Here is a 27,482-nt window from a genome sequence, read left to right as displayed (position 1 = left end):
AATATAACTTCGATTACTACTCAGTGATCATTTGATTAGATTATACCATTACGAAACTATTTTATTAATGATCTGTTACAGAAATGCGTGCCAAAATGTACTGATTAATTTCAACAATGGTCAAACCTAATATCCGTTTGTCCAAACTTCAAAAAATAGGCGAACCATCAGACAATAACTCAACTACTGATTTGTAACGTATTCTTGACTAGTAACCAAATGTCGATAACCTTATTCTACACAGAGAAGGTAGACGTTACTCTCACTGTTAAGAATCGTCTAATTCTGCAAATCTTTTGTTTGACAGATAGATATGCATAATAAGTCGTATGAAAAAAGGGTACGTCTCATTAATGTTATCTGTAGTCTTTATTAATAATAATTACTAAACAGTAAACATTGGATAATTGTTTGTCCTATTATAGGACTCCTTCGTAGAGTGAATCCACGACTTGACCAAATCCAGAACCTTTGATCTCGTGTACGAACGTTCAACCTCTAGACCAGTAACCCGGTACCCAACAGTACTATTGCCTAACTTCAATCAATCCACGTATTGTGTGACCACCTTTCATGACCTGTGGCGGATAACTGTCTTATACCCGAATTGGTTGGACTCCACTGGTCACAGTTTCTCACTAAAATTCCAGGGATTTCCTCTTGAAGTTTGTCACTAGTGTGTACATGACTATTAGTTACTATAAGAGAATTGTGGAAATCACGTTACAATCATGTATTGATCTTGGTCAATTATTATAGGGAGTCAATTCCACTATAGTGTCAGTCAAAAACTGATTCAATTGCTTAGGCAAAACGAACCAACTTATAACAGAGAAAAAAAATTGTATAACGACAATTCTAATCATAGTGATAATAACAAATCCTTTAGTCTATCTACAAGTTTCTTATTTTATAGAGTGGAGAATCATGTGAGCTAGATGACGATAGTATGAAGTTAGACTGGAAAACAAATTTCCTCTGCTGGTTTTTCTTTTCTCATGCCACTTTATCGTTGTTGTCTTTAATTTGCTTGTATGTATGTATGTATGTATGTGTTTCATATTCATGTGCATATGTATATATTAGTGGTTGTTCAGTTTTACTGGTTGGTTGGTTGGTTAGTTGTTTGGTTGGTTGGTTGGCGGTTCAGTTAGTCCGATTAGTGTTTGGTCTAAAAAAAACTTCTAGCCCCAAGACTTATGGATATAGGTTAGACACAACCAAAACAAACACCGACCATTCAACACACCCAGGCATCAACCATCAATAAACTAACATATAACAGACTGCCTTTAAATTGATTGGTCAACGTCAATAAAATGGACCATAGAAAATAAATCAATAGATATAATACAATATTTCACTGTCTGCATAAAAATACCCCAACACCATCAACAATTATATGAACCTAACTATTGATACAAACGATAGAACAAGTGATTGATTTTTATGAACTGCTAGAATTATCCAAAAAAAAAAAGAATGACCCCTTATCCTCAAGGGAATCCGGATATTTCAAATGGCAACAATAATGATTCAACATTCATTTCCAACGATATTGATAATGATTACATAATACATACTTCATCTATTCGATTACCTTTCATTGCTGCTGGATTAGTCAATGCTGCAGTTGCTGAATTATTAAATCAATTATCATGTCGATTCTTTGAAATGGCTATCATTACTTCAAAAATTGCAGATAGTCAAAAAAATGATCAAGAAGATATGAAGAATGATGTACAAACTACATACAGTAATAGTAATTCATCAATTTTTCCACAAAATGAACGACTTATTCATATACAAGATCAATCAAAATTACAAAAAAAAGTACAAATGGAATTAGATCATCTAAATGCTCTATCACCTGATCAAATGCCTATTTTACAACCGAATAATCAAGATATATTTACCTCTCCACTTCATCCTCCTCATCCTAGTACTATAACTGTTTCATCTTCTTCTCCTTCTATATCATCAACAATTTCTTTATTTACAAATTCTTCAGAAAATTGTAATACTCTTTCAGAAATAATGAAGATTAAAGAAGAATCAGAAATGGGATATCCATTAGAGTTAAGCATTGATCGTACAGATACTACTAACAATAATGATAATAAGAATGACTATTCTACACAAAATGCTAATAACTTTATAAGTAATTCAATCAATGATCAATATCCATACCAACAAAATCATTCATCACAATCTAATTTATCACGTATAGCTACAGTAGATTATTTAAAACGTCATCCATGTACTTATCGTGGTTGTGGTAAAGTATTTTTTAGTCGAACAAGTCTTATTTATCATAAACAAAGTCATGCAATTGATAAACCCTATATATGTACATATCCTAATTGTAATTTAACATTTTCTAATGAAACATTATTAAAAACACATATACAATTACATGAACCAAAACAATTACGTGAACGTTATTCATGTACATTACCAGGATGTAATAAAGTATTTGTTACACGTGAATGTCTTATAGAACATATACGTATACATACTGGTGAAAGACCATTTCTATGTGATTATCCAGGATGTACACATCGTTTTGCTAGACGTTGTAATTTATTTGCACATAAACGTGTACATTTAGATAAAAATCAACGTCGTCAATATCATTGTATACATGATGGTTGTGGTAAAACATTTTTATATTCACGTAGTTTAACTGAACATATGAATGTACATTTAGGTGAACGTCCATATGTATGTGATTATTCAGGATGTGAAAAAAGTTTTACTAGTAAAAGTTATTTATATGCACATAGAAGAATACATTTAAGTAGTATAGATAAATCAATTAATGTGACATGTTCTTCATCATCATCATCTAGTAATCAACAATTTGATTCGAGCAATACTTCTGCTACTACTAATAATAATAGTAATAATAATAATGTACCACCAATACCAGTTACAGTAACTATACCAGTTATTCAACCAATTCATTATCCATTTCCACAATCCATTTTATCAAATAAACAACAACTTCAACATCATCAACTTCAGCATCTTCATCATCAACAACAACAGCAGCAGCAATCTCAACAACGAATTCAATCACAATTACAACATCCTCTTTTAAATAATACAAATATTAATATGACGAATAATATATCAGCTCATTTATTCTATTCAAATCAACATAATTAAATTGACTTAACTTGACATTCATTCATTTTAAACAATAAGCTTCGAATATGCTTTCTTTCATTTTCATTACTGAACATATCAATGCATAATACGTTTAGAATATATTCATGGGTTTTTCTCCTTTTCTTGTTTGATATTCGTTGTTCCTTTCTTCTCTTTGTTTTCTTGTTTATTTAACTCATGATCTGAACTATATAAAATTACTAAAATCTCTACAAAACCCCCCTTCTGATAATGATCATATACTCAATAGTGACTGGATTCATGAGGTATTGTCTGGAGTTGTAGTGAGAAGTAGTAACCAGTGGAGTTCTACCAGGTCTGCTATAGAGATATTAACTCACTGAAGACATTGGTGAATGGTTGCTCAATTTCGTAGGATCGTTGAAGTTAGACATTAACACTGTTGGATGCTGGCTGGTTTAGTGGTGTAGGGGTTAAGTGTTCGCGCGCGAGACTGATAGGTCCTGGGTTCGAATCTCGCGAGTTGGGATCGCGGATGCGCACTGCTGAAAAGTTCCACAATAAGACGAAACGACCGTCCAGTGCTTCCAGGTTTTCCATAGTGTTCTAGCTTCAATTGACTCATGATCTCAACTATATAAAATTACTAAAATCTCCACAAAACCCCCCTCTACTATTATTATTATTATTTAAAGACATAAATATTGGTACAAAATGACACCCAAATAAGTATGTGCCACAGAAATCATTGAGTTTGTGTGTGAGATAAGGTACTGTACGGTTGCCCAAGCCGAAATAGATGGTCTTCTCAGAGGGCCACTCCTCGAGCCTTTGACTTATGGGTCTAATCAACAAGCCAGTGGAACAACGTTAGAAGATGCAGTCTCATGGTGACCGTTGACCAACTATATTTTGTACACCATTTGTTCCTTTAGGATCCTAGAGTCCATGTGCAACATTGGTTTGAAATCTCGGTTTCCCAACTCCTCTAAGTGAATCCTCCGTACTACTCAACTCAGCTTAATTGCCGAGCGTTCCCTTTTCGTTTACGTAATTTAATAAACAGCTACCCCGTCATGAGAAAGCAATAATTTGGACTCTCCTTGTAGTGGTATACGCGAGACCATATGGAAACATCTCGAGAGGCAGGGCGGACCTGTTATGACTTTATAAGATAGGACCGTTTCCAATTCGTTATGCTTTTATGTCCAGCTTTTTAACACGTAACTTAATCACCAATCGGAATACAACTTGTCTAATCTTAACACTGTGCCAAAACAATGACGTTTGACTGGTATGAGCAGTCTAGCGTCCTTATTGGTTCTTGTCCGCCTAGTCCTTCCAATTGAATCCAGAACACCAATTACAGCTTCTGTTATGCGAATCAATTATTTCAAGCATACTCTGTTTATATACCAGACAGACAGACGGCATCACACCATAAAGTAGAAAATAATGCTTGTACAAGATCAAACCAAAATGTGACTGTGAACGTGGGAGACAATAATCAATAAACTGAATGTAATATAGGGACAGTAAATTGCATAACAATAATTCATAGATCAAGGTGAAGCTTATAGTAAGATGAATATATATATATACTTGAAATCATGAGTCAGTTGTAGCTAGACCACCAGGAAAAACCTGGAAGCATTGGACACCCATTTTGTCCTATAGTGGGACTCCTCAGTAGTGCGCATCCACGATCCCACCTCGCGAGATTCGAACCCAGGACCTACCAGCTTCGCGTCAGAGCACTTGACCAATAGACCACTGAATATATATATATATATATATATATATATATATATATATAGGATAATCTTCCACTAATAGGTCCCGGAAGTTACCTGTACTTATGTCTTCGCTAGGATATAACAGGACCCTTCCCTCCCTCACCTGTGCCAGGACATTTAGGGCTAATTCCCAATAAATTATCTCACTTTTAATGGTCAATCAGTTAAAAGTTTGTTTATTTGTTTGTTACTGGTTATAATTGGTTGATCTACAGAAAATGGTATGTGAAATTTGAGTGGATAGATATGTTCATAAAGAATTTTAATATTGTTGACTTATAGTGGCTGGTATGCATAGGTTATTCTAGCTTCCGGACAGACCAATTTATTCATTCTTCTCAAGCCACCTTTTGACCTTGTTGACTATTCGCTTATTGAACCTGACTGTTTTCATATGATCGTATGTTTATTAGTTGCTTACCCCATTCATCACGTGTCTGTAACATGTTTTTTTGTGAATATAAATATTGATTCACGCTTGATTAAAACGAGTTGACAAACTCGCCTTCTCCTCTGAGCGTGAATTCGTTTTGCTTTGCTTCCTTCACTTTGTTTCTCTGATTGTCTGTCTGGATCAACGAGTGTATGAAATACACGTATTCGAATTTCATTTACGTATTTGGCTTATTTTAGCTCATTATTCTCTAATGCAAATAGGTCGATAGTTGTATACGAGGGTTGGTGGCATATATATCACGATAAAAATCAGCATATGATTTTACTGGAGTCAGATATCGGACAACTAAAGACCTGCATATGATTGACAGCATTGAATTAGTCAGTGTGTCACAAGTACGATTGTATTGTATACGAGTGATATACTTGTAGGTGTACCAAATAATGTAGTGACCGAGATTGTAACTCATACTAGGTGGTATCTAACGTTATAATGGAGAGCAAAAAAGCTTTCAATATGGCTTATTACGTGGTTCAGCGGTTGAGTCAATCTTATTTCAATGACTAAGTTACTAGCTAGAAATTCACCTCTATGGAAGCAAGTTGTCTCGAATCTGGTGGAAATTCAAACGTTCTTTTAGCTCTGATAATCCCTTCACAAACAAATCAATTTTGGGAGAGTGGAATGATTATTACGATCACATGGTTGGTATTTGCTTTTTGAGTGGCTGATGAAACCTTGAAACACAGGAGAATAACATACTAGAGGGAATAAATGACACTCACTGATCACTGGATAATAACCAATGTCACGTTATCTAGTCTTTAGTACTGATCAATTTCCATTTCAATATGGCCAACAACACCAAATAATTCAGTATTGCAGTACATTTTGTTTGGTTCTAGGCGGTTAGAGTCAATACATAGGAAGTTCAAAACACCTGGGTTTTTTTTCTAGCATTTACGTTAAAAAAGACAGTCCTCAATATCCAAAGTTCATAATCAAAAAATTCTTAATTGATCCCTTAAAATCGAAATTCATAAAGCTAAACTCATACTGTTTTCATCTAGTTCCTATTTTCCTTATTGTTACTTCACTATGGAATTGTCTACTTCATCTCTGTTAACTCGATTCTCCGTAATTCCTCCTAGTTTTAAATAGAAAAAGTGAGAAATTTTTCTTTAGACAAAACATACTCTTAGATTTATTTGGTATTGTTTATTTGAATCTTCCCATTGATGTTTACGATTGCAATTGATAAGTCTCTTATAGGCATATATGCAGCTAAGTGGATAAAGCGATGGCGTTTGAAGCGAATGGTACTAGGTTCGAGTCCCAGAATGAACATCAACCTGAGATGCAGGTACATCCAGCTGATGAGTCCCATAGGCTGGACGAAACGCGCGTCCTGGATTCCACTGCTAGCCACTATCCATCTTTGCTTATAAAACATACTCTTCTTCATCGTTATACTTCATTCTGAGAATAATGATGAGAGGGTAATCATAATAACTTAAAAACACTGAAATGTAAAGATGAGTTATTCTTCATAATCCAGAAAGTTAGGTATAAAATTAAATATGTTAAGGACAAGAGTTTACAGTTTAAAAATCGGATAATCAAGAAAGACATACTAATTTAACTTATTTACCATACATGACAAACATCTGTGTAAATCTGGATCATCTGTTTAGCTTATATTTGTTTGGCATATGAAATGAATGCGCGTTGGCGAGGGGTCTCATACTAGAAAGAAACAGTTGTCCAGTGTTTCCACGATTTTCATAATTGTCTAAGATCAATCAATGCCTACTATGAACTATAAAATTAGATTGTCTCGTGACAAGAAATAGAAATTTAACCATTTTGTGAGACCACTACTCACATTAGGAAGAACTTTAACCATACTATGAATTTATTAGATTAAATAAAGATCATTTAAATAAAATAATTCTGCTTTTAGGATATTCCATTTAAAAATTTTCTTTGTATTTGAATTCAGTAGGATCAAGCAAATTATAGATATGTAAGCTGAATCAACTTCTGGTGATTGACTGGATTATGAAGACTTCGAGATCTGAGGGGAAGCACGGAATACAATGGACATCTCAGAATCAATTAGATGATTTGGACTTCGCAGATGACCTGGCCCTCCTATTTCATACACACGAACAAATGTAGTAGCAGTCTCTGAATCAATAGGCCTCAACATACACAAAGGTAAAAGCAAGATTCTCAAATACAATACGGAGAACACCAACCCAATCACACTTGATGGTGAAACTCTGGAAGAGATGGAAACATTCACGTACATGGGAGGCATCATTGATAAACAAGGAGGATCGGCTGCAGATGTAAAGGCGAGGATTGACAAAGCAAGGGCAGCATTTCTACAAGTGAAGAACATATGGAACTCAAAACAACTGTCAACTAATTTCAAAGTGACAATCTTCATTACGAACGTCAAGACAGTCAGTTCTACTGTACGGAGCTGAAACGTGGAGAACTACTACATCCATCGTGAAGAAGGTACAAGTATTTATAAACAGTTGTCTACGCAAAATACTCAACATCTATTTGCCGGATACTATCAGCAACAGCGTTTTATGGGAGAGGACAAACCAGCTTCCAGCTCAAGAGGAAATTAGGAAAAGACGTTGAAAGTGGATAGGACATACATTAAGGAAATCACCAACGTGCATTACAAGGCAATCCCTAACTTGGAATCCTGAAGGGAAGCGGAAAAGAGGAAGGCCAAAGAACACATTACGCCGGGGAATAGAAGCAGTTATGAAAAGGATGAATGTTAACTGTCAAGAAGTGGAAAGGATTGCTCAGGACAGGGTTGGATGGGGAGTGCTGATGTGCGGCATATGCTTCTCCACGAGTAACAGGCGTAGGTAAGGGTAAGTAAAAAGTAAAGATGAATCAAAGTGTGGACATTTCTACATTTAAGAATAATAATATATTAACTGGTAGAAATACATAACATGTATCTAGTATTGAAAGAAACCTAGTTATTGGGTTGAGGAGAATAGTTCTCTTCACGAACTAATATATCTGATCAATTGTGAATGGTGAAGTGTATCCTTGTCCAGATTGAAATGAATATGACCAGTGATAGTAGATGGTCATCAAATTATACTATGGATTGACTAAAATTTGCGATGTTGACAGTTGAGTTTTGGGTTAATGATCTTAAGTTAATATACTTGTAAATATGTTTATAAAAACTCCGCCTGTAGTTCCTCCGGGGGCTACTACCGGTCCCAAGCCCGGATAAAGGAGGAGGGTTGGGCATGGGGTTAGCGACCCCATCCCGTAGAAAACCAACTCGCAAAAAAAGATGCTAACCACGTTTGTAAAAATCCCAACTTATATACACTTGAGCAATTAACATAGTATTTAAAAATGTACGGTTATTTCCTTATCCTGAAACTGACTACTTTTTTCGGGTCTTTGAATTTCAGCTTCAATCTTTTGCTTGGTTGTTTCAAAACTTGCTTGTAACTAAAAACACATTTTCCCATAAATCTTATGACCCTAGTTTTTAAGCTATTTGACTAAAGATAAATCATCAGAATACGAATCATTAAGTTACTGACAGTGTACATCAAAGAGGTCATATTCTCTAAGAGAAACCATTCTTCTCAAGAAACTGGAGTACAGTTCCATCACTGGTGGGATTCCACAGCTGAATAGTCCTAAACTAGGAGGAACCACAGTTTTCACATTCAGAGTGAACTAAAACTTTACATTTTAGTCAACATGTGAATATAGCCACTTAAATTATAAACGAAATTAAACGAACTTACTAACCAGGTGTATGGGTATGAGTTGCTTTACCAAAGTAAGTGGAGTAGAGTTAGAATCAGGGACTTAGTGGCTGAAAGTTAGATGACTTAACCGTAAAGACACTAAGTAGGATTCTATGTAAAATATAAAGTACCTTAAAACGCCTATTCGCAAATGAATGACATTACAATGTGTTTTCTAACTGGCGAATAATTATAACTTCAAAGTAATTTTAGGTAGACAATAAACCTAGACATTTTACATCACTCTCAAAAGTTATAGCAGCTATATGCCAACTGATCGTGGAGATACTTTTGGTTGAACTAATGGATGTTAACCACTGAATTGAATAATTTAATAAAAGTCGATAGTTTTTTAATGGTTAGGGTATTTATGACCAGTTAAATTTATATATTCCTAATGTTGACAGAAAGAACCGCAATTATCAGAAAGTCATTCATATGAATGAGTATTATTAATATCCTTAGAATAGAACCTGAAGTAACATGGTTTTCATCCTGAAATGATGTCGAGTAGTTACCCCTTCAAAAAAACGGGACAGACTGGACAACCCTTTCGTTAAGGTTCAGGGACCCTGATAAGTGTACACATATGACCTAACGAAAAATTAAGCTCAGGATATTCAGGTTAGGTGCACAGAATGGAATTTGGTGGCTGAAACTTCTAAAATTGGTTGCTAAGATAACAGTTAAATCTAAATGGCATTAAGTAATTGTTTCTCAACACTAAAAATGAACCCGAATTGAACCACTGGATTTCAACTAACCAACCATATAGGTTCCATCCAGAACGATACCTGAATGTACTCATATTGACCAAGTTCAGAGTAATGAGGAAGTATGGCTGAGAAATCCCGATCTAGCCTACAACAACTATCTAGTGTTTTCTCGATTACAGTGCTCCTTTAAATAACATCGGTGTGTAATAACAAGTATCTCCAAATCTAATAAGCTTCCTCGTACAACTAATTATAAGAGATTGATATTTAGTCTGTTGGCCGCGTTGATCAATACATTTACTAGCATCGTTAATTATAATTTGAAATACATTTGTCTAGTCCATGAAAAACTTTTCTTCGCTCTCAAGGCTATTCCTTTTGAAGTATTTCAACGTTCTCTTATTCCACGCGTGTCTCTCAAATGGAGAAACTTAAATTATATCGTATTATTCGCTTATCAACTCAAAGCTTCCAGCCTCATGAATCATGAACATGTAAGGGTATGAAACAATATTCGGTTTTAATTGAAGCTAGTTTTAAACACAAATTTTAAGGTTTGTTGATAGCGTAGTGAACGAGAACACCAGTGGGGACAATAAAATGCATTTGAATAGAAAATTACGGAATCTCTTAGTAAAATCTGAGAACCATACAGTAAATACTTTATTTGCTCCTTCATTTCCACACCAATCATTCTCTGTTCTCGTTTTCTTTCCTTCGATCTTCTTAACCTTCTGCCGTCAGGCATCCTACTTTCGGTTGGTGATACATGCCACTTATATCTGTCAACATCAGTGGCACATATCACAATAGATTCGAATTTGCGGACTGTTCTAGAAACCATATCAAAATTTGTTACAGTAAAGGTATGACACATTGATGAATATTCTGGAATTTACCCGATTAAAGCATACCATAATTTTAAACGATGTATCCTGTCCTAAACCTTCCCACTTCTTGGACTATTCATATGATATAATTGTAGAATCTGAAGAAAATTTATTGAGAAGAATATTCTTCGTTCATATATTAGTGTTTTGATATGGTGAGGATTGATAAACAATGCATTTTTTTTTTAGATTTCTTCATATTGACGACTGGTTAGATATAATTAAATTTTGATTGAACACAGTCAGTCAGTCACAACGTAGAACTTCGTACTTACGTACATCAGTTCGAGTTGCCATACCACATTAGCACAGAGATGCAGTTGTCGATTCAAATCCCATAGTGGTAGAAGTAGTAAGAGTATAAGCATTATGTGAAAGATTAGGGTTTGAAGGAGTATAATCCAGTGAAATAAATTTGAAAAGAGAAAAAGGATAGGGACATGAAGAATTCAGATTAGAATTTGACGAAAGCTAGACGAGCCTTCTGTATCTGTGCTGAGATTTCATCACACACCAGACCACAAGGGCTGATGAGACTCCCAAGATAAGTGAAGCGGTCAACACGCTCAACTACTTCACTCCCTATCATTAGTTCAGGTGCCGATGCAACCCAATCCTGAAGTAACATTTAGCACTTCGAGGGAGAGAATCGCACCCCGAACATGCCTGCATTGTTGCTTATAGTGGTAGTGAACACGTCACTACTTATTATGGAATTGATCTATTGTATGAAATCAATTTTACAATATTATGTACCACGGACGAACGGTAACTAGAAAACAACTGAATATTACAGAATATTGGACTACCAAAACCTAGATACAATAACCCTTATACGGTCTCAAACTTAAAACCCCAATTCGCCTGTTTTTTTGTCTACATTACAGATTAAAATCTAGTAGCAAAATGAGAGCCAGACTCAAGTCATCGAACCTAGTCACCGGATGGTCGGTAAAGCCAAATGGCGACCAGAAGGTATATAGGTACTACAAAGCCGTCGAATTGTATTACGAAACAAAGTAGTTTCTTAAACAGTAGGAGTGAGAACAAGAGAAAGAAATACAATACAATAATGAGTGCTGAATATGTAATAACAACTCCCGATTCCGAACAAACTAGTGTTTTTAGAAAATAAAACAATCATTCAGCGTCAGAGAACAAGTAGTTAAGCGAGTTATTCGGGTCGTAACTGACGTTCTGTAGAATTGACTGATCACTGCGTATTGACCAATCTTTGTCTGATCCTAAATCTAGGGTCTCCTGTAGATTGCGTCCAACCACGCCAGGGATTTGTTTCATAATGTAACTCTTACACAACAAACTGAAAACAAGACTATACAAGGGAACTTATTGTTGCGTTCTTCAAAGTATTTTTCTCCAACACACCGTGATGCTTTTAACATTAAGGTAGACAAAACTGCTGAACAAATAAATGGGTTGTGGTTCACTCAGGTCAAATGACTCGAACTTCAACTGTTAAATAGTAGATTCAAAGCCTCTTATGTTAAAAATCATCGAATCATATAGAAACGCAACTTCACTCCCTCAATTTTCTTATAAACTTTTACGATGTTCATTCCTTCAAAATATCCTACTATGGCATGAGGATTAACAAAGTAGTAGATTGCCGGTGATAAATCAAGAATTCAAAATGTCTTCACTGTACGTGTACGTTTCCAAAACAGCACTAAACATAAGTTTTATTTTTAAAAAAAACCAAGTCCTGACCACGTATAATTCACATTAGATACGATACACCCATTGAGGAAGGTCATCTGTTTAACAAACAAATAAACCAATCTAGAGGTCAATAAAACTATGAGTCATCCAACCAAAGTAACTCGAGTGACATGCTTGGAAAATAAGAGATCAACAAGGGCTAAAAATCAATAACCACACCACATAAGGATATACACATTCACTACCCACCTTTGTACAGGGTTTGTGAATTTCACACAAGTAGCATTGAATAATTTTAACATTATACAAAAATTGACTATAGTCATAACCATAGCACGAGACCGTAACCTGGTAATTCTAATCTTTAAACATATGTCACAAGATTTGAAGGTTACACCTTCTATATCTAATGGGGTCGTAGATGGGTATTGACCAAGTGTGGAGGGACTTTGTTGGTTTGTGGGCTACACCTATTCCGAAGGTTCTCATCAGCCTTGTTGTGTATAAGATTGAGTGGAGGGACTTTGTTGGCTTGTGGGCTACACCTATTCCGAAGATTTTCAGCAGTCCAAGTGTCCATACTAAAACGAAACTGTTATCCAGTGCTCCTTGATTTCCAATGGTATAACTTACAAATTGAATCCAACTATATCAAGTTGTTTAAGACTAAAATCACTTACATAATGTCTGGATTATCATACTGTAAAGTATTCCAAACGATATCAAGAAGTAACAAGATCGTGATGTATATATATATTCAAGAAACCAGTTATGACTGTCAATAATGAATCCGAAAAATAATCAATACATTATGATAGGCAAGAAATGAAAATCAGACATTATTTTAATCGATAAAATCAAATGAGAAATAAGTCAATGAAATTACAAGGTCACATGAAATACCAAAACAAAAAAAGTGACAATACTAATTATTGCAGAACATTAAGATGGTTGGCTGGTTGGTTGATGAATGAATGGCATTTGTAAAATAGCACTACAATCATTATTATACTTCATTGTTATAGAGAATTAATACTGGGTAAATTTTTTTTGTACAAAAATGTTACCGATCATTATATAATCTTTAAAATCATAATCAAATCATTCATTGTGGGTAACATTATTTATCAATACAATCTGTTACCTGATCATTAGTATCACATGGTCGCACATTTGTTGATTGTTCAGTAATATCCTCCATTCTGATTAGTACTGGCTCTTCTTCAACTTTAAGAGTATTGATAGAAACAGGAACAGTAGAGATAATGGGATTTGTAGTATCTGAAAGAAGGTTGGTTCCAGAAACTGTTGTAATGACAGTGGGAATAGTATTAGTAGTACAAGTTGCATAAGTAGTAGTAATAGTTGTAGTACTGACAGGAATTTGACTGTTTGCAATAATAGATTCAAGTGTTTCATTTGTTTGTTGTGGAGTTGTGAGAAAACGTGATAAACTTCTTGGTTGTGCACCACGAAGGTGAATATTACTGTGACGACGTAAATCATACATACGAACAAATGATGCTTTACATTTATCACACACAAATGGTCGTTCACCTGTATGTCGACATATATGTTCACGTAGTTTATTCAGTTTTGGGAATGCTTTACCACATTCTTTAAATGGACAGATATGTGGTCGTCTCATTCCTGGATTCCCACTTATAGGAGAAATCGGACGCATCGGAAGAGATACACTTGATTTTGGTGCAATAGCTGGAAGAGGACGATTTTTCGTAATAGCTGGTGCTATCGATATCTCATTTCTTGTTTCCATTGGTTCCGGCTTTGGTAAGATATATGGTGAAGTAGTAGTTATTTCTGGATTGTTCTGAATATCCAACCTTGGATCAGAAATGTCAAAACTAGTTTCTGTCATACTATTAGCGTCAGTGTTAGGGATTTGAGATAGTCTTTCAGCACGTTTACGACCGAATACGTGTGTTAATTCATGACGTTTAACACCGTATAGTCGGATGAATGCAGCACCGCAACCAGGTTCACGACAGACGTAGGGCCTTTCACCAGTATGTGATCGTAAATGTTCTTTGAGCTTGTTCAGCTTTGAATAGGCTTTACCACATCCAGCATATGTACAAGCATGTCGACGCCGCGAATCTCTATCAGCTGCATAAAGATGAGATAATTTATGTCTTTTTAAATCCTCCTCTGAAAAATATCTCACATTACAATTCGGTGCATCACATGGTATCGGACCAGTACCAGTATGTGTAGATATATGTTGGTTCAAGCGATGTCGTCTAGCATACGATTTATCACATCCAGGATATGTGCAATGATATCTACCCAACGCACTAACAGATTTAATGTTAAACAATGCTCTGGGGTCAGGAATTACCACGGATGATTGAGATGATTCGGATTTTACAGTATTTACATCATTATTTTTGTCATTACTATTATTATTACTACAAGTAATATTATCTTTATTTACTGAACAGTTAACATCAAGCGTTTCCCACTTATACATTGCGTTATATTTTTCATCAGCTTCTTTCAATGCTTTATTGAATTCTTCTTCAGTCAATGTAGCTGAAGGTGGGCAATCTAAGAGATGCATACTCCAATGATCACGAAGATCACGTCTACGTTTAAATGTTGAATTGCAATGCGGTTCTGGACAGGTGAATGGACGCTCACCAGTATGTGTACGTATATGTTCCATTTGATTGAATCTACTGTAAAATGACATTTCGCAATTAACTACAGGGCATTTGAAGCGTTTTACACGACCAATAGGACGCTGAGTGTTTTTATCATTAGATATATTTAAGTACTCAGCTTGACTAGAACTTCGGTCTGATGATAAAGAAACTGTAATATTCTCAACATTCGATGGTGTCACAAGTATACCACTAATATTATTAGTATTATTAAGAGTCGCAGCAGACGAGACAACTGTATTGGCAACACCAACATCACACAAATTGTTTGGTGAAGTAATTATACCTCCAGATGTATTCAGTCCTAATCCCGATATATACGTAGATAACGGAATAGCAGATAACAAATTAGGAAGTAGTGATGCTGTAGGAATTGTTACAGTGTTGATTCCACTGACACCGACATTAACACCAACACCAACATTACCACTACTAACACTACCATTAATACTAGTGTGGTTATTATTATTGTTCACATTACTACCATTGACATTACCATCCATCACACCGCTGTTCACGATCGGAGTACACATTGATCCAGCTAACTGACTTATCATGTTCACTGTGGCACAATTCACAAGCACAGCAGCAACAAGTGGATTCAGTGCATTCGCAGTATTCTGTACAATATTACTCGTCAAATCTGTCACACTATTCACACTAGGCATACTCATTCCTGTTGAATTCACAACAGGAGAATGAAGCCACAATGTAGGCAATGTATTGGAAACAACATTCGGCATTTGCACACTCTCCGATCCATTCATTTTACTCGACAGTATAGGTTGAAGTGGAACATTTTGTATGGTGGCAGCACCATGTGGTATACATGTTAGTAAATTCTGAATGGCATCATTCAGAGGTAAAATTCCAATAGGTTTAACTGAATCTGTGGGTACGGTGACTGCAGTTTCATTTCCAGTGGGTTCATCCAATTTAATATTCGACACTGGGATGTGAGATTCACTTTTCATATGAGATTCATTTGAATTCATATCTTCATCATTCTCATTGTAATCTTCTTCCGTATAATCTTCTTGTTCTTTCTTTAATACATCTTCACATGTTGTATCTTCCTGTTTCATACGATCTTCATCTGGATCTGTAGGTTCCACAATAACTATTTCATCATCATCACAGTCAAGAAGTTGAATCAATTCAGGACTTTCTATTTTAATAGATTGAGATGAATGTTGTGAATTAGTAGATAAGTTGAATTTTGAGGATGATCTCATTGATGGAGGCATGAGAGTAGGTCGATGTAGCATGATTATGATTTTGATTTAAAATATCCACAGATATATTTTGATGTATATTTAGTGAAACTCCAAATGGTAATCAGTAATCCGAGTTATAGGATATTTGAAATAGAGATAGTTACAAAAAAATAACAGTTAAATCCAAAATAGAAAATCGACAATCATTGGTTTCATGTGAGGGTATCTAACCCGTTTAGTAGTCGAACATTTATTTAGTGTTATCATCTATCACCCACGCGGGGCGATAAGGCAGATTAGTTTTCTCTGTCAATGGGTATGTAAATCTGTCCACGCCCAAAATATAAATGAGGGGTCCAAATAATTCTCCTTCTAATCTCTACCCTCTTTATAATTTTAGTGACAGCTAATTTACAAAGGGCGAAAGAAAAACCAAGGTCGGTAAATCGAACTGCAGTTCGCAGTTTATCGTTCTGATTGGTTTATGTTAAGTTAGCTAATTTTAACCAATCACAGAGCGTGGTCTCTTACTTCACTAACCTGAGCTTTATGACCGCACTTAGGCCGCGGAGCCTGTAATTTTATTTCCAGGCGTATTTATTACAGACATGAAAACAACTAGTGAACAAGAGACAAATAAAATGAGGGGGCCATCTTGGATAAGACTAAATTCATTGTACGTGGTCCCTCCTTTCTCTCTCTTTCTCTCTCAAGGCTTTTATTGTCGTAAATATACACACATAACTAGACACACCAACCGCTACGTGTCTCTCTATATGGTTCTCTCAATAACCATTGGGGTACCTTAACCAATGAAAAATTAGGACAAAACAAAGTATTTCATTAACACAATGTCTCAATGAAAAAAATCAGCCTCGAGTAATGGCGAACCTTTTTAACTAAATTTTCACGTTACCTCGTCTAATAATCAGTCTTTGTTTCTAACCCCTGACATATGGGGATGGAACTTAACTAAAACTACATATCGCCATAACTAAATAAATGACTTGTATGTCTGTTATGATTATTAAACCTGAAGGAAATTTTTAGCGAATTTTTTTTCGTCTGATATATATGTATATCTATTTATATAAGTCACTTATGAACTATTAAGAGAGTTATAGAAAACTTGTGTTATTTCTCGTTGAGTTCCAACAATTATTCATCCCATCTAAAGAAATTTGACGTTGTGTTGGGATTTGTTCTATGGCTTATAGCTTATAGGATATCCTTGATAGTTCTGTAATTTTTATTGTTTATCGATTTCATTAGATGAATTATGAATGGCTGTAAAATTATGAAAGGAAAATTCAAGTAATTATATTAGTACTGGACGGCCGTTTCGTCCTATTATGAGACTCCTCAACAGTGCACATCCACGAGATTCGAACCCAGGATCTACCAGCTTTGCGCTGGAGCACTTAACCGATAGACCAATGAGCCGGTAGGTCCTGGGTTCGAATCTCACGGGTGCGGGATCGTGGATGTGCACTGCTAAGGAGTCTCATAATAGGACGAAACGGCCGTCCAATGCTTTCAGGTTTTCCATGGTGTTCTAGCTTCAATTGACTCATGATTTCAACTAGTAAAATATTAAAATATCCACAAAAACCCCTTCTGAATTATATTAGTGCATATCCATGTTAGAAATTGGTTGATATCTAAGTGACAGTTACTAGTAAACGTGCAATGTCATCATTAAAACAAACATGAGGTTGCAAATTGTAGGAAAATTTCCCCGTGTATAGATGAACGGACTTGAATGCAGATAAGGAAATGTTTGTCTTCAACCATAGGTTAATATTAACTCAAAACCCTTTACCCAGGACGGCGACGCTTCTATATGTTGTTCAGACAAACATCCAGAAACTTTGTGAATTTATTAGCTGTAATGGACGGTGGTTAACAGTGTAATCCAGGAAGCGCGTTTCGATCCATCTCTGTTTATAGGGTTTGTGACTTAAGGCAATATCGAGGTAATTCTCACAGGATGCATATGTGCTAATAAGAGACTGGTCAATTGAAGTCCTAAACGTCAATGAGAAAATTCAAACAACCAATACACGATGGATTAATGGATTTGTGTTATCGATATTTCAAACGTACTCGTATAATAGTAGGGATGACACGCTTGAGTAATTGGTAGCTAGGTATGCATAACATACTTGCCTCATACACATCAGTTAGCGAATGCTCAAATTCTTTTCAATTGATTTACTGTCTCCAAAATCAACTGCTTCAGTTATCTTGAAAGATTCATTGGGGTCGGTTGGTTGGCATTTGACACGATCGTGGCAAGGATTGAAAAAGATTAATTCAGTTTTTGTAAACATGCTCCACATAAGACAGGCTAAATAATCGTCTATTCATTAAAATGATATTGTTAACTCCTGTCACGTCTGACGTAAACGAGACGTTCGTTTATTAACCAAAGGAAGAGTATACAACGCAACAACTTTTCCGGTCTACTTTATAGCTATGAAACATAGGACTTGAAATCGAAGACATGAGCAGATAACCTTTATCTGACCACTAATTACTACAAAGTATTAAATACGTATGGTGAAGCATTTCGAGTGACCAGTACTGATGTCAGGCTCAGAAAATAAGTGATTTCTACAAGAATATTGATGAAACAGAAAATCTTCATTGCTGTAGGGGGTGAGACACCTGTTATACATGAATTATAACCATCCATCTCGATGAAAGACTCTGGAAATGTAATAATCAGTTGACATAAGGCTAGAAGTGACAAAACCAATCCATTATCAATCTACGAAGTCTTCGACAGTTAGTCCGAACCGCACTTGACATGACAAGTCATTCAATCAATCATCAATATGAAGATGATTAAAGTAATCACCGAATAAGTTAAACGAGTCAACCATTGAGAAGCAAGAAGCACTGGATAATCGTTTCTATCTGGTATTAGTCTTTTCAATACTGAGACCATATGACTTCGTTATGGATTGAACCAAGCACCAACAGACTTCGTGGTATGTTTGTTCGAACTTTGCCCCCAAGTGCCCTGATACGGCCGAAAGTGGAGAGAGTCAGCTCTCTTTCTCGAAATGCTCTCACAAGGCCATGAGTATACAACTACTGCCAGGGAAGTCCTACTCACTACCTTCTCGTGGCATTACTGTTGTCTACGAAATTGAGAGGACGAAAAGCGAATACCTGGCGTTTTAACCGGGCCGGTGGACACGGTAAGTTCAGCTAGCGGAGTTGAAATACCCTGATTCCAAACCAATGGTGCACATGGGCTCCAGGATCCTGATGGAACGAATGGAGTATGAACCTATTGTTGGTCACCGGCTACCATGGGACTGCATTTCCTCACGATGCTGCACTCCCTTGTGGGTCAGACCTTTAGGTCAAAGGCTCGGGGTGTGGCCCCCTGAGTAAACCACCTGCTTCTGTCTGGGCACTTGGGCAGTACTACAGCCTTCACACAAATCTTATGAGATGACAATTACTTCATGGAATACTATGCTCGCTCGAATTAGAATTCATACATTTCTCATTCATTTGATAACACTCACTTTTAGTATTATTACTAGCATTATCATTTTTTTTATTATACTACGTCACTTATCTTCCTCTATTCCTACTTCATGTAATCCCATTTTTCAACTTATGCAGCAGCTCGTCCATGATGCAAACCCTGTTCTATCTAAGCGATCTCCAGTGAGTGTCTGGTCGAAAGTGAATGCTTCCACCGAATACGTATACTGAACCAGTCTTTCTGAAACCACGTACACCATTCAAACTGTCTTACTTCAACGTTCGCACATTAATGCAGATCGGACAACATATACGGCTGGCTATGTCTTTAGAAAGTCTTAATGTTGTCGCTTGTTGTATATTCGAGACCCGTATTCAAGACTCTAGTGAAGTACTACAAGTTCGCTCTCCATCTATTGCTTCAAAAGGCTTGTTTTACGTGCATTCATCCGGGGACCCTGTGGCATCTTCGTCCGGTTTTGCCGGCGTTAGTGTCGCACTAAGCGTTAGAGCCGAGGCAGCGCTAATCGATCGGATCCCCATTAACAGTCGGTTATGTGCTGTTAAATTAGGAAACTCCATCAAAGTGAGGAGAAATCTGTGTGAGAAACGATGCCTTTTTGTCATCTCCACCTATGCCCCGACTGTTTGCAGCCCGGATGCGATCAAAGATGAGTTTTACCACCAGTTAACTGTTCTTCTCCAGAAATTGCTTTCGACAGATATTGTAGTATCAGCCGGAGACTTGAATGCGCAGGTCGGGCGTCTAGGCACAGAAGAGAGTCGTCTAGATGGCCGATGGGGACTTGTTGGTCGGGACAGAAACCTTCTACTGCAACTGTGCACAGACTACAACCTGTTTCTGGTCAGCACTAACTACCAAGACATTCATCGCTAATGTGCAGCCTGGTGTCCTCCCTCTGCATCTCAAGCCTGGACTCAGATTGATCGCATTGCGATCAGCTACTGCTGGCATGGTTGTGTGCAAAACTACCGCTCCTTTCAGAGTACCTATCTGGACTCCGATTATGCCCTTGTTTGTGTTAATCTTACCTTACGTTTCAGTGACCAACAAATTCATCGTCCCAAAAAGAACGATGTCCGTAAATTGGTTGCAACTTCTGTTGCAAGTGAGTGTCGAACCGAGCTAGCTTCTAGGCTAGCTACCATCCCACTGAGAAGTATAGATGAGCATTGGTTGCAACTGCATGACGTCATGAAAATGGCGAGTAAAACCGCTTGCGGCTTCGCGAAACGTCCGGCTCATAAGCACTGGGTTTCATCTGGCTCCTTACAACTGGTCAAAGCCCGTCCGTCTACTCCGGGTCACCGTGAGTTTGACCACAAATGATGGCTGTTACGCAATGAAACTGGGCAAAGCTTTCGAAAGGACTGAGAAGCCTGGTGGTCGGAGTGTGCTAATGAGCTGGAAGCAACAGCTGCATCTGGTAACTGCCAGAAGCTCTTTCAACTCATCCAAGTCACTGGCAGCAAGAAGTCTGGTGTTAGCGAAACAATCTGTGAGGATGTCGGGATGCCGATCACTAACATCTATCAACGTCTTGGACGATGGGCAGAGTTCTTTGAAGGGCAATTGAACTGGCCTGCTGTTCCGGCAACATCGATCAAATTGTCCTGCCCTCCATGACTGATGAAGACTGCTCCACCAAACGAGGCGGAAGTCCGCAAGGAACTCCAACTATTAAAACACCACAAATCACCGGGCCCAGATGACTTACCTCCGGCTCTTTTTAAAGATGGTGGTGACTTTCTGACTAAGGAATTGACTGAGTTGTTTAGAAAGGTCTGTGAGCTAGAGAGTGTTTCAACGTCATGGAATGAGTCGATAGTCGTCCCTATCTTTAAAAAGGGTTCACGTTGTTCCTGTAACAACTATCGGGGGATAAGTCGACTTCCGATTGCGTCCAAACTACTGTCTTCTCTCATACTTCGTAGGTTGCTTAAAACCCGAGAAAGATTGACTCGCGAGGAGCAGGCTGGTTTTCGTTCTGGTCGAGGATGCATTGATTATATCTTCACCCTCCGCCAAATGTTAGAACACCGTCATACAGGCCAACAATCGTAGTGTTTCTTGATGTCAGGGCTGCCTTCGATTCATTGGACAGGACTGTCCTCTGGGATTGTCTATTGAAGAAGGGTGTGCCTGAGAAGTTTATTAACATCTTAAAGGCCCTATATACAAACACTTCAGTCAGAGTGAGGACATACAACCACCTTTCTCCCTTGTTCCATTCAAGCAGTGGGGTTAGGCAAGGTTGCACAATCTCACCATTCCTCTTCAACTTTGCCATCGATGACATTCTTGAGACAGCTCCGACGGATGTAAGTAATACCGGTGTGGATCTGTTGCCTGGAGAACGACTTCTCGACCTTGAGTATGCGAATGATATCAAGGAGGCTTATGCCTATATGGGCAACCTTTGGCGCCTTCGTGATATTCGTCTGACTGTAACAGTTCGGGTCCACAACGCGTCGGTGAGAGCAGTTTTGCTCTATGCTTGTGAAACCTGGCCTCTCCGAGTTGAGGATGTTAGACGTCACTCTGTGTTCGATCATCGTTGTCTCCGAAGGATTACTGACATCCAGTGGCAACACCATGTTAGTAATCTAGAAGTTCGGTATCGTGTATTCGGGCACAGACACAATAATCCAATTAGTGTCACTATCTTGAAACACCGACTTTGGTGACTTGGACATGTTCTACGAATGTCGTCCCAGAGAATTCCACGTCGTACATTATTTGCCGACTCTGGGACTGGTTGGAAAAAACGGAGGGGCGGTCAGTGTATGACATGGTGTCGTGGTATGAAAGAAAGCTACAAAGGGCTAGCTTCTGTTGGTACTCCACGACTCCCTGGCTGGAGTCCGAGAAATGGTGCTACATAGTGGCTAGAGACGTTATCAGATATGGCTCAGAATAGAAGCCAGTGGCGATCCTGCTGTAACCTTCTTTTACTTTCTGTTATATCGCATAGACTCGTAATTTATATATGAATGTGCAGTTAGAGAAGGAGTAGATTTTACTGATCGGACGCAAATGATACTTGAAATCGTACGAGCAGTCTTGAGTGCGTATCGGCCCTGCTTTCTGCCTAGCCCAGCCAGTTAAGTGCAGAACACAAATAACAGCCTCGGCAATAAGAATCATTATTTACAAACACACTGGGTTTCTATACAAACCAAAGTAATCAATAAGCTGATTATAACTCAAGAATCGTATGATAATAAGTCAAAGGTTAAAATAAAGCTAATGATAAGAGAAATACGAATATGAATAGTTCAGTTACGTAATAATTGTACAATAGGAAATAGGCATAATACATTGGTCGATAAATAGTCCTTAGAGTTACCATTCGTAATTCACCGGGGGATATAACACTTTCCTCATAAAGAGTGGTTATAACTTTCTTACCTGAAAGAGTTCTTCTGGTTATACATTTCTGTTTCCCCTACTATTATTCTTATTATTACGCTAACATACATTAATCTGTGATTGTTATTGTTCTTGTATTTTTCTTCTCTTCTTTTTTCTTATATGCACCTCAGCCTCTTTTTCTCTTCCCATTCTCATTGTTTTGTGTGGCGCATATATATCTGGTGCTCCCTTGTACCAATATTTATGTGTTCAAATAAAATAAAATAATAAAAGGTCAATGGTTTAGTGAGTTCTTTGGAACGCACCTCTGAAGACAAACCAGATATTCAGTATTCGCTGACATCATGGTTCTCTAACTGCAATCACTCTGTTCTGTGAGCTCAAATAATAAACTGGGTGGATAAAAGCAACAGCAGCAATGAAAAGTGAAATACACACACATGTAATCTAATAATATTTCTCACTGATTCCTGACTTCTATTTTCTTGCACATATTCTTTAGTCAGTTCAACAAATCAATTCTATTGATCGGTTGTCACTTTGTGAAAACAATGAGCTTTCAAATCGGTCATTGAAAACAACAAAATGCATGCAACAAACAAATGTGAAGCATTTGAGTATCACACTGAATTATTGAAAGTCACTGGAAATGACGAAAGTTAATGAGAGATAATGGGAGGTGAGTATAAGAATGAGACAGTTGATAAAATGAATTGGAGGATGGATAAGAATCAACAAATCTGTCTCCTTTGGTTAGGACAATGTCAGAAAATGAAACACTTGAGAAGTATAGGGAGAGAAATAGTATCAACAGTGATGAAAAGGAATAAGTAGGATGGAACAGTGATTTGTGTGGTATAGGGTTCCATGTAAAATTCAAATAATCATGATAAATGAATGTGACACGACACTGGAGATCGACAACGGTAGATTCGATCGTCAAAATCTCCAAGCACGAATTCTGATTGTTTCGCAGATCCCAGTTTGGAAGTATGTATATAATGTCCATAGTGCAGTCCATGAGACAATCATTTCGATCTAATCCCTTGATCCAATCATCATGAGTTTTGATTCAAATTCTATGCTCACTAAGATTGAATGTATGAGTAGACAGTAATTAATTCTGCACAAACGTGTTCCAATCACACAAGTCAATGAGATTTTAAAGCGTCCTTGATCAGTTTACCACTTCAACATACCACTACTAACACCAACATTCCTAACTTGACATTTCCTCCAAACATGAGTAATCCTGAGAAGTCATTTATAGTGAAATACTTGATTCTTACGAATCTCTTCTATATTCTAAGATGGTTAACAACTGTAGAGGAATACAGACATAATTGTTACTTAATATATCTGGTTGTTGACTGACAGATGAACAGACGTCTAGGATGCTCAACAGATGTAGTGACCTTGAGAAATTCGAGATTGTTTATTTCACATATTCTTAGATTTTGTCAGCCACTAATTTTCAAGATATGTCGAGTGGTCAACTTCGATCGTCTCAAGATTTAGAACATTAGTCTGTGGTTTGACCATCGTAAACTGATATAGGAATTTTGTAGAAACTTTAGTTGGATAACGATTGCGAATGAAGAATCACTCAGTAGTTGTTTCATCGTCTACAATATCAACAGTGATCGAGCTCAGGATCTTAAGGTCCCATAACGTATGTCTGACTTTCAGACCACTGAGTTCACAACCAATGGAATACAATTCACTCTTTACTCAATTTATAGCATCGCGAAACCACTAACCACTGCAACGATTAGATGATATTAGTCTCACCCCGATATGGTCGAACTCTACCGCTCATGGCTTCCTACTAAAACCCCTATGACTTACATCTTGAAGTTAATAACCAATTAGCACACGAATATCAATATTATTATTATTATTATTATTATTAGCCTTATTCAGTATTATAGCTTTGGTACAATATAGAATTCTCAGCTCAAAATATTTCAACAACTTTCCGTTTCTCATTTCTTGGTCGATCCTGACGATAAATATTGAGTGATTGCCAACATTTGAATAATGTAGATTCTTTTCGATGTATATAACCAGCAACCACAATGTCTCTGATTGTACTCTTTCCTAACTGAGTAGGTTATGCGATCAATTGACATAATGATCTGTTGAAACAAACAAAACGCAGATAACTTGTTGAAATATCTAGATGGTAGGAACAGGTAACCCAGATACTCAAGCACGCCGTCTAGTCTTTTGGAGATTTTTCTTTTCGCAGTAAAAACTAAATAATTCATCCATTAATTTAATCAGACAAACTTTCAATCATGTATCGGCTACAATTCAGTTAACTAGTATTGATTTATAGTATTTTGTCTCATAGAGATAAACAACTGTTGGTTTAACTCAACACACTTATTTCCCAGTCAGGTTTACTTATCCCAATCCAACTGAGTAGGCAAGGGGGGATAGATAAATCAGTGTTGTATTTTGCACAAAGTTCCATCGGTTTTTCAATTCTTCAAACTATTGACCGATTATCTGCACTAGTCTGCATGCGACAAATCGACAGATTAAAGATAGATATTATTGTGCGAAAATACAACATGCAAAATATTGCCATTTTTAAAGCATTTTAAGCAGACATGGATGGCGACTAGCAGTGGAATCCAGGACGTATGTTTCTTCCGCATTGGGACTCGTCGGCTGGATGTTTCTTAATCCCAGAGTTGATGTTTACTCCAAAATTCAAACACATTACCGTTCGCTTCAAATGCTATCGCGTAATCCACTTAGCTACTGATTCCAGACAGCTACTAGTTTGCTCAGTATGAATTAAAATTAAAATTTACCCCATTGACCGATAAATTACATTCTTAAGCACGAATGAGATGATTCAACAAACCAATATATACGTGAATTATAGTTTTTCAACAGTTGAATTCACCAGTCTATCTAAGCCAGACCCGCATCAGAATCTTGAAGGCACTGGACGATCTTTCGTCACAGTATATAGCTCCTCAACAATGTACACCCACGATCCCCAACCAAAGTGTCTCGAACTCAGGACCTTCGGTCTCATGTGAGAGCGCTTAACCACAAGACCACTGGGCCGGCATCCAAAGGTGTTAATATCAAACTTCAATCGATCCATGATTTTGCTCAACCCTTCATTCATTTTCTGAGGTGTATAACTGTCTCATACCGGACATGGATTGGACTCTACTGGTCACAGCTTCTCACTAGAAATTCAGGAAATCCATCATGAATCCTGATAAGTCTTGTTAATTGAAAGCTATACTCGGATCCTAAGCTAGTCTCGTAACCCCTAAGCTAAATCTACTCAGAGACTTAAACAAGAGAGAAAAGGTGCAAAATATACGAGAAGCACTTTACTCCAAAGGTTCATTCATGTACAGAAAATATAGGGTTTTTCTGAAAATTCTGGAATGCTACCATACATAGTAATCAGCCAATCAAAAACTCTACATGTGACTTTTCAGCCTCATGATGTTTCTAGCAAAACTTCTAATCAAACGCTGATTGCATAAAATGCTTCTTGAGCCTTTCTTGTCTATTGCGAGAAATTTTCTGGATCACCCCAACAAAGCCAGTCATTAGTGAGCACATGATTATTATCAGAACACATATGTACTTCAATCTTGGTAGCCTGATAGGCTTCACTTACACAAAAGTATGACTAAAAGCCTTGTACACTAATTCATACCTGATAATTGAATCACATTTAATTAAATATAAGAACTGTCGTTTAAATTAGAGAGAATAGTTTCACAATATTTGGGCGCCGAATTGATGTAAGACATTCAATAGGAATAATCTATTTTTATAGTTGAAAGCGTGAGTCAATTGAAGCTAGACCACCATGGAAAACGTGGAAGCACTGGACGGCCAAATCCAGGAGTTCTAGCGAGAAGCAGTGACCAGTGGAGTTCAAACCACGTCTGTTGTGAGATATCAACTCACTGAAGACAATTGATGAACGGTTGCTCAAACATCGTGGATTGATTGAAGTTAGACATTAACACCGTTGGATTCCGACCGGCTCAATGGTCTATCGGTTAAGTGCTCTGGCGTGAGACTGGCAGGCCCTGGGTTCAAATCACGTGAGCGCCGGATCGTGTACGCACACAGGTAATGACTAACAATTGATCGGCAGACATGGTAAACTGTGTTACCTAGGTTCATCCGAGTATTTGCTGAAGATGGTATGATATACGATGGTAATATCCTCTGCTCAAAAAAAGTGAAAAT

The 27,482-nt window shown here is 37.2% G+C and overlaps 2 protein-coding genes and 1 non-coding gene across 3 annotated transcripts in view; 2 read left to right on the top strand and 1 right to left on the bottom strand.

The window, feature by feature from the left end:
* Positions 1-1,482: 1,482 nt before the first annotated feature.
* On the top strand, positions 1,483-3,171 carry Smp_046360 (putative zinc finger protein; the record flags this gene model as incomplete). Its single annotated transcript, XM_018798380.1, has 1 exon — positions 1,483-3,171. The coding sequence occupies one exon, from the start codon at positions 1,483-1,485 to the stop codon at positions 3,169-3,171; it is 1,689 nt and encodes a 562-aa protein (XP_018653327.1).
* A 3,429-nt stretch (positions 3,172-6,600) lies between these two features.
* Positions 6,601-6,674, top strand: Smp_tRNA_00161_Pseudo_TTG.1.1. The gene has a single exon. It is a non-coding gene (tRNA).
* Positions 6,675-11,892: 5,218 nt separating this feature from the next.
* Positions 11,893-27,482, bottom strand: part of Smp_147010 (putative zinc finger protein) — a gene marked incomplete at both ends in the record, with an annotated part of 34,176 nt that continues 18,586 nt past the window's right edge. Inside the window, 5 exons of the mRNA XM_018798379.1 lie at positions 11,893-12,060; positions 13,577-13,713; positions 13,822-14,082; positions 14,365-14,735; positions 14,916-15,156. Coding sequence (XP_018653326.1) covers positions 11,893-12,060; positions 13,577-13,713; positions 13,822-14,082; positions 14,365-14,735; positions 14,916-15,156 — 1,178 coding nt within the window. The remainder of the gene's footprint in view (positions 12,061-13,576; positions 13,714-13,821; positions 14,083-14,364; positions 14,736-14,915; positions 15,157-27,482) is intronic.

The sequence above is a fragment of the Schistosoma mansoni genome, chromosome 6 (assembly GCF_000237925.1).
Source record: "Schistosoma mansoni strain Puerto Rico chromosome 6, complete genome".
Taxonomy (NCBI): domain Eukaryota; kingdom Metazoa; phylum Platyhelminthes; class Trematoda; order Strigeidida; family Schistosomatidae; genus Schistosoma; species Schistosoma mansoni.
This window is presented reverse-complemented; position numbering and strand designations above follow the sequence as displayed.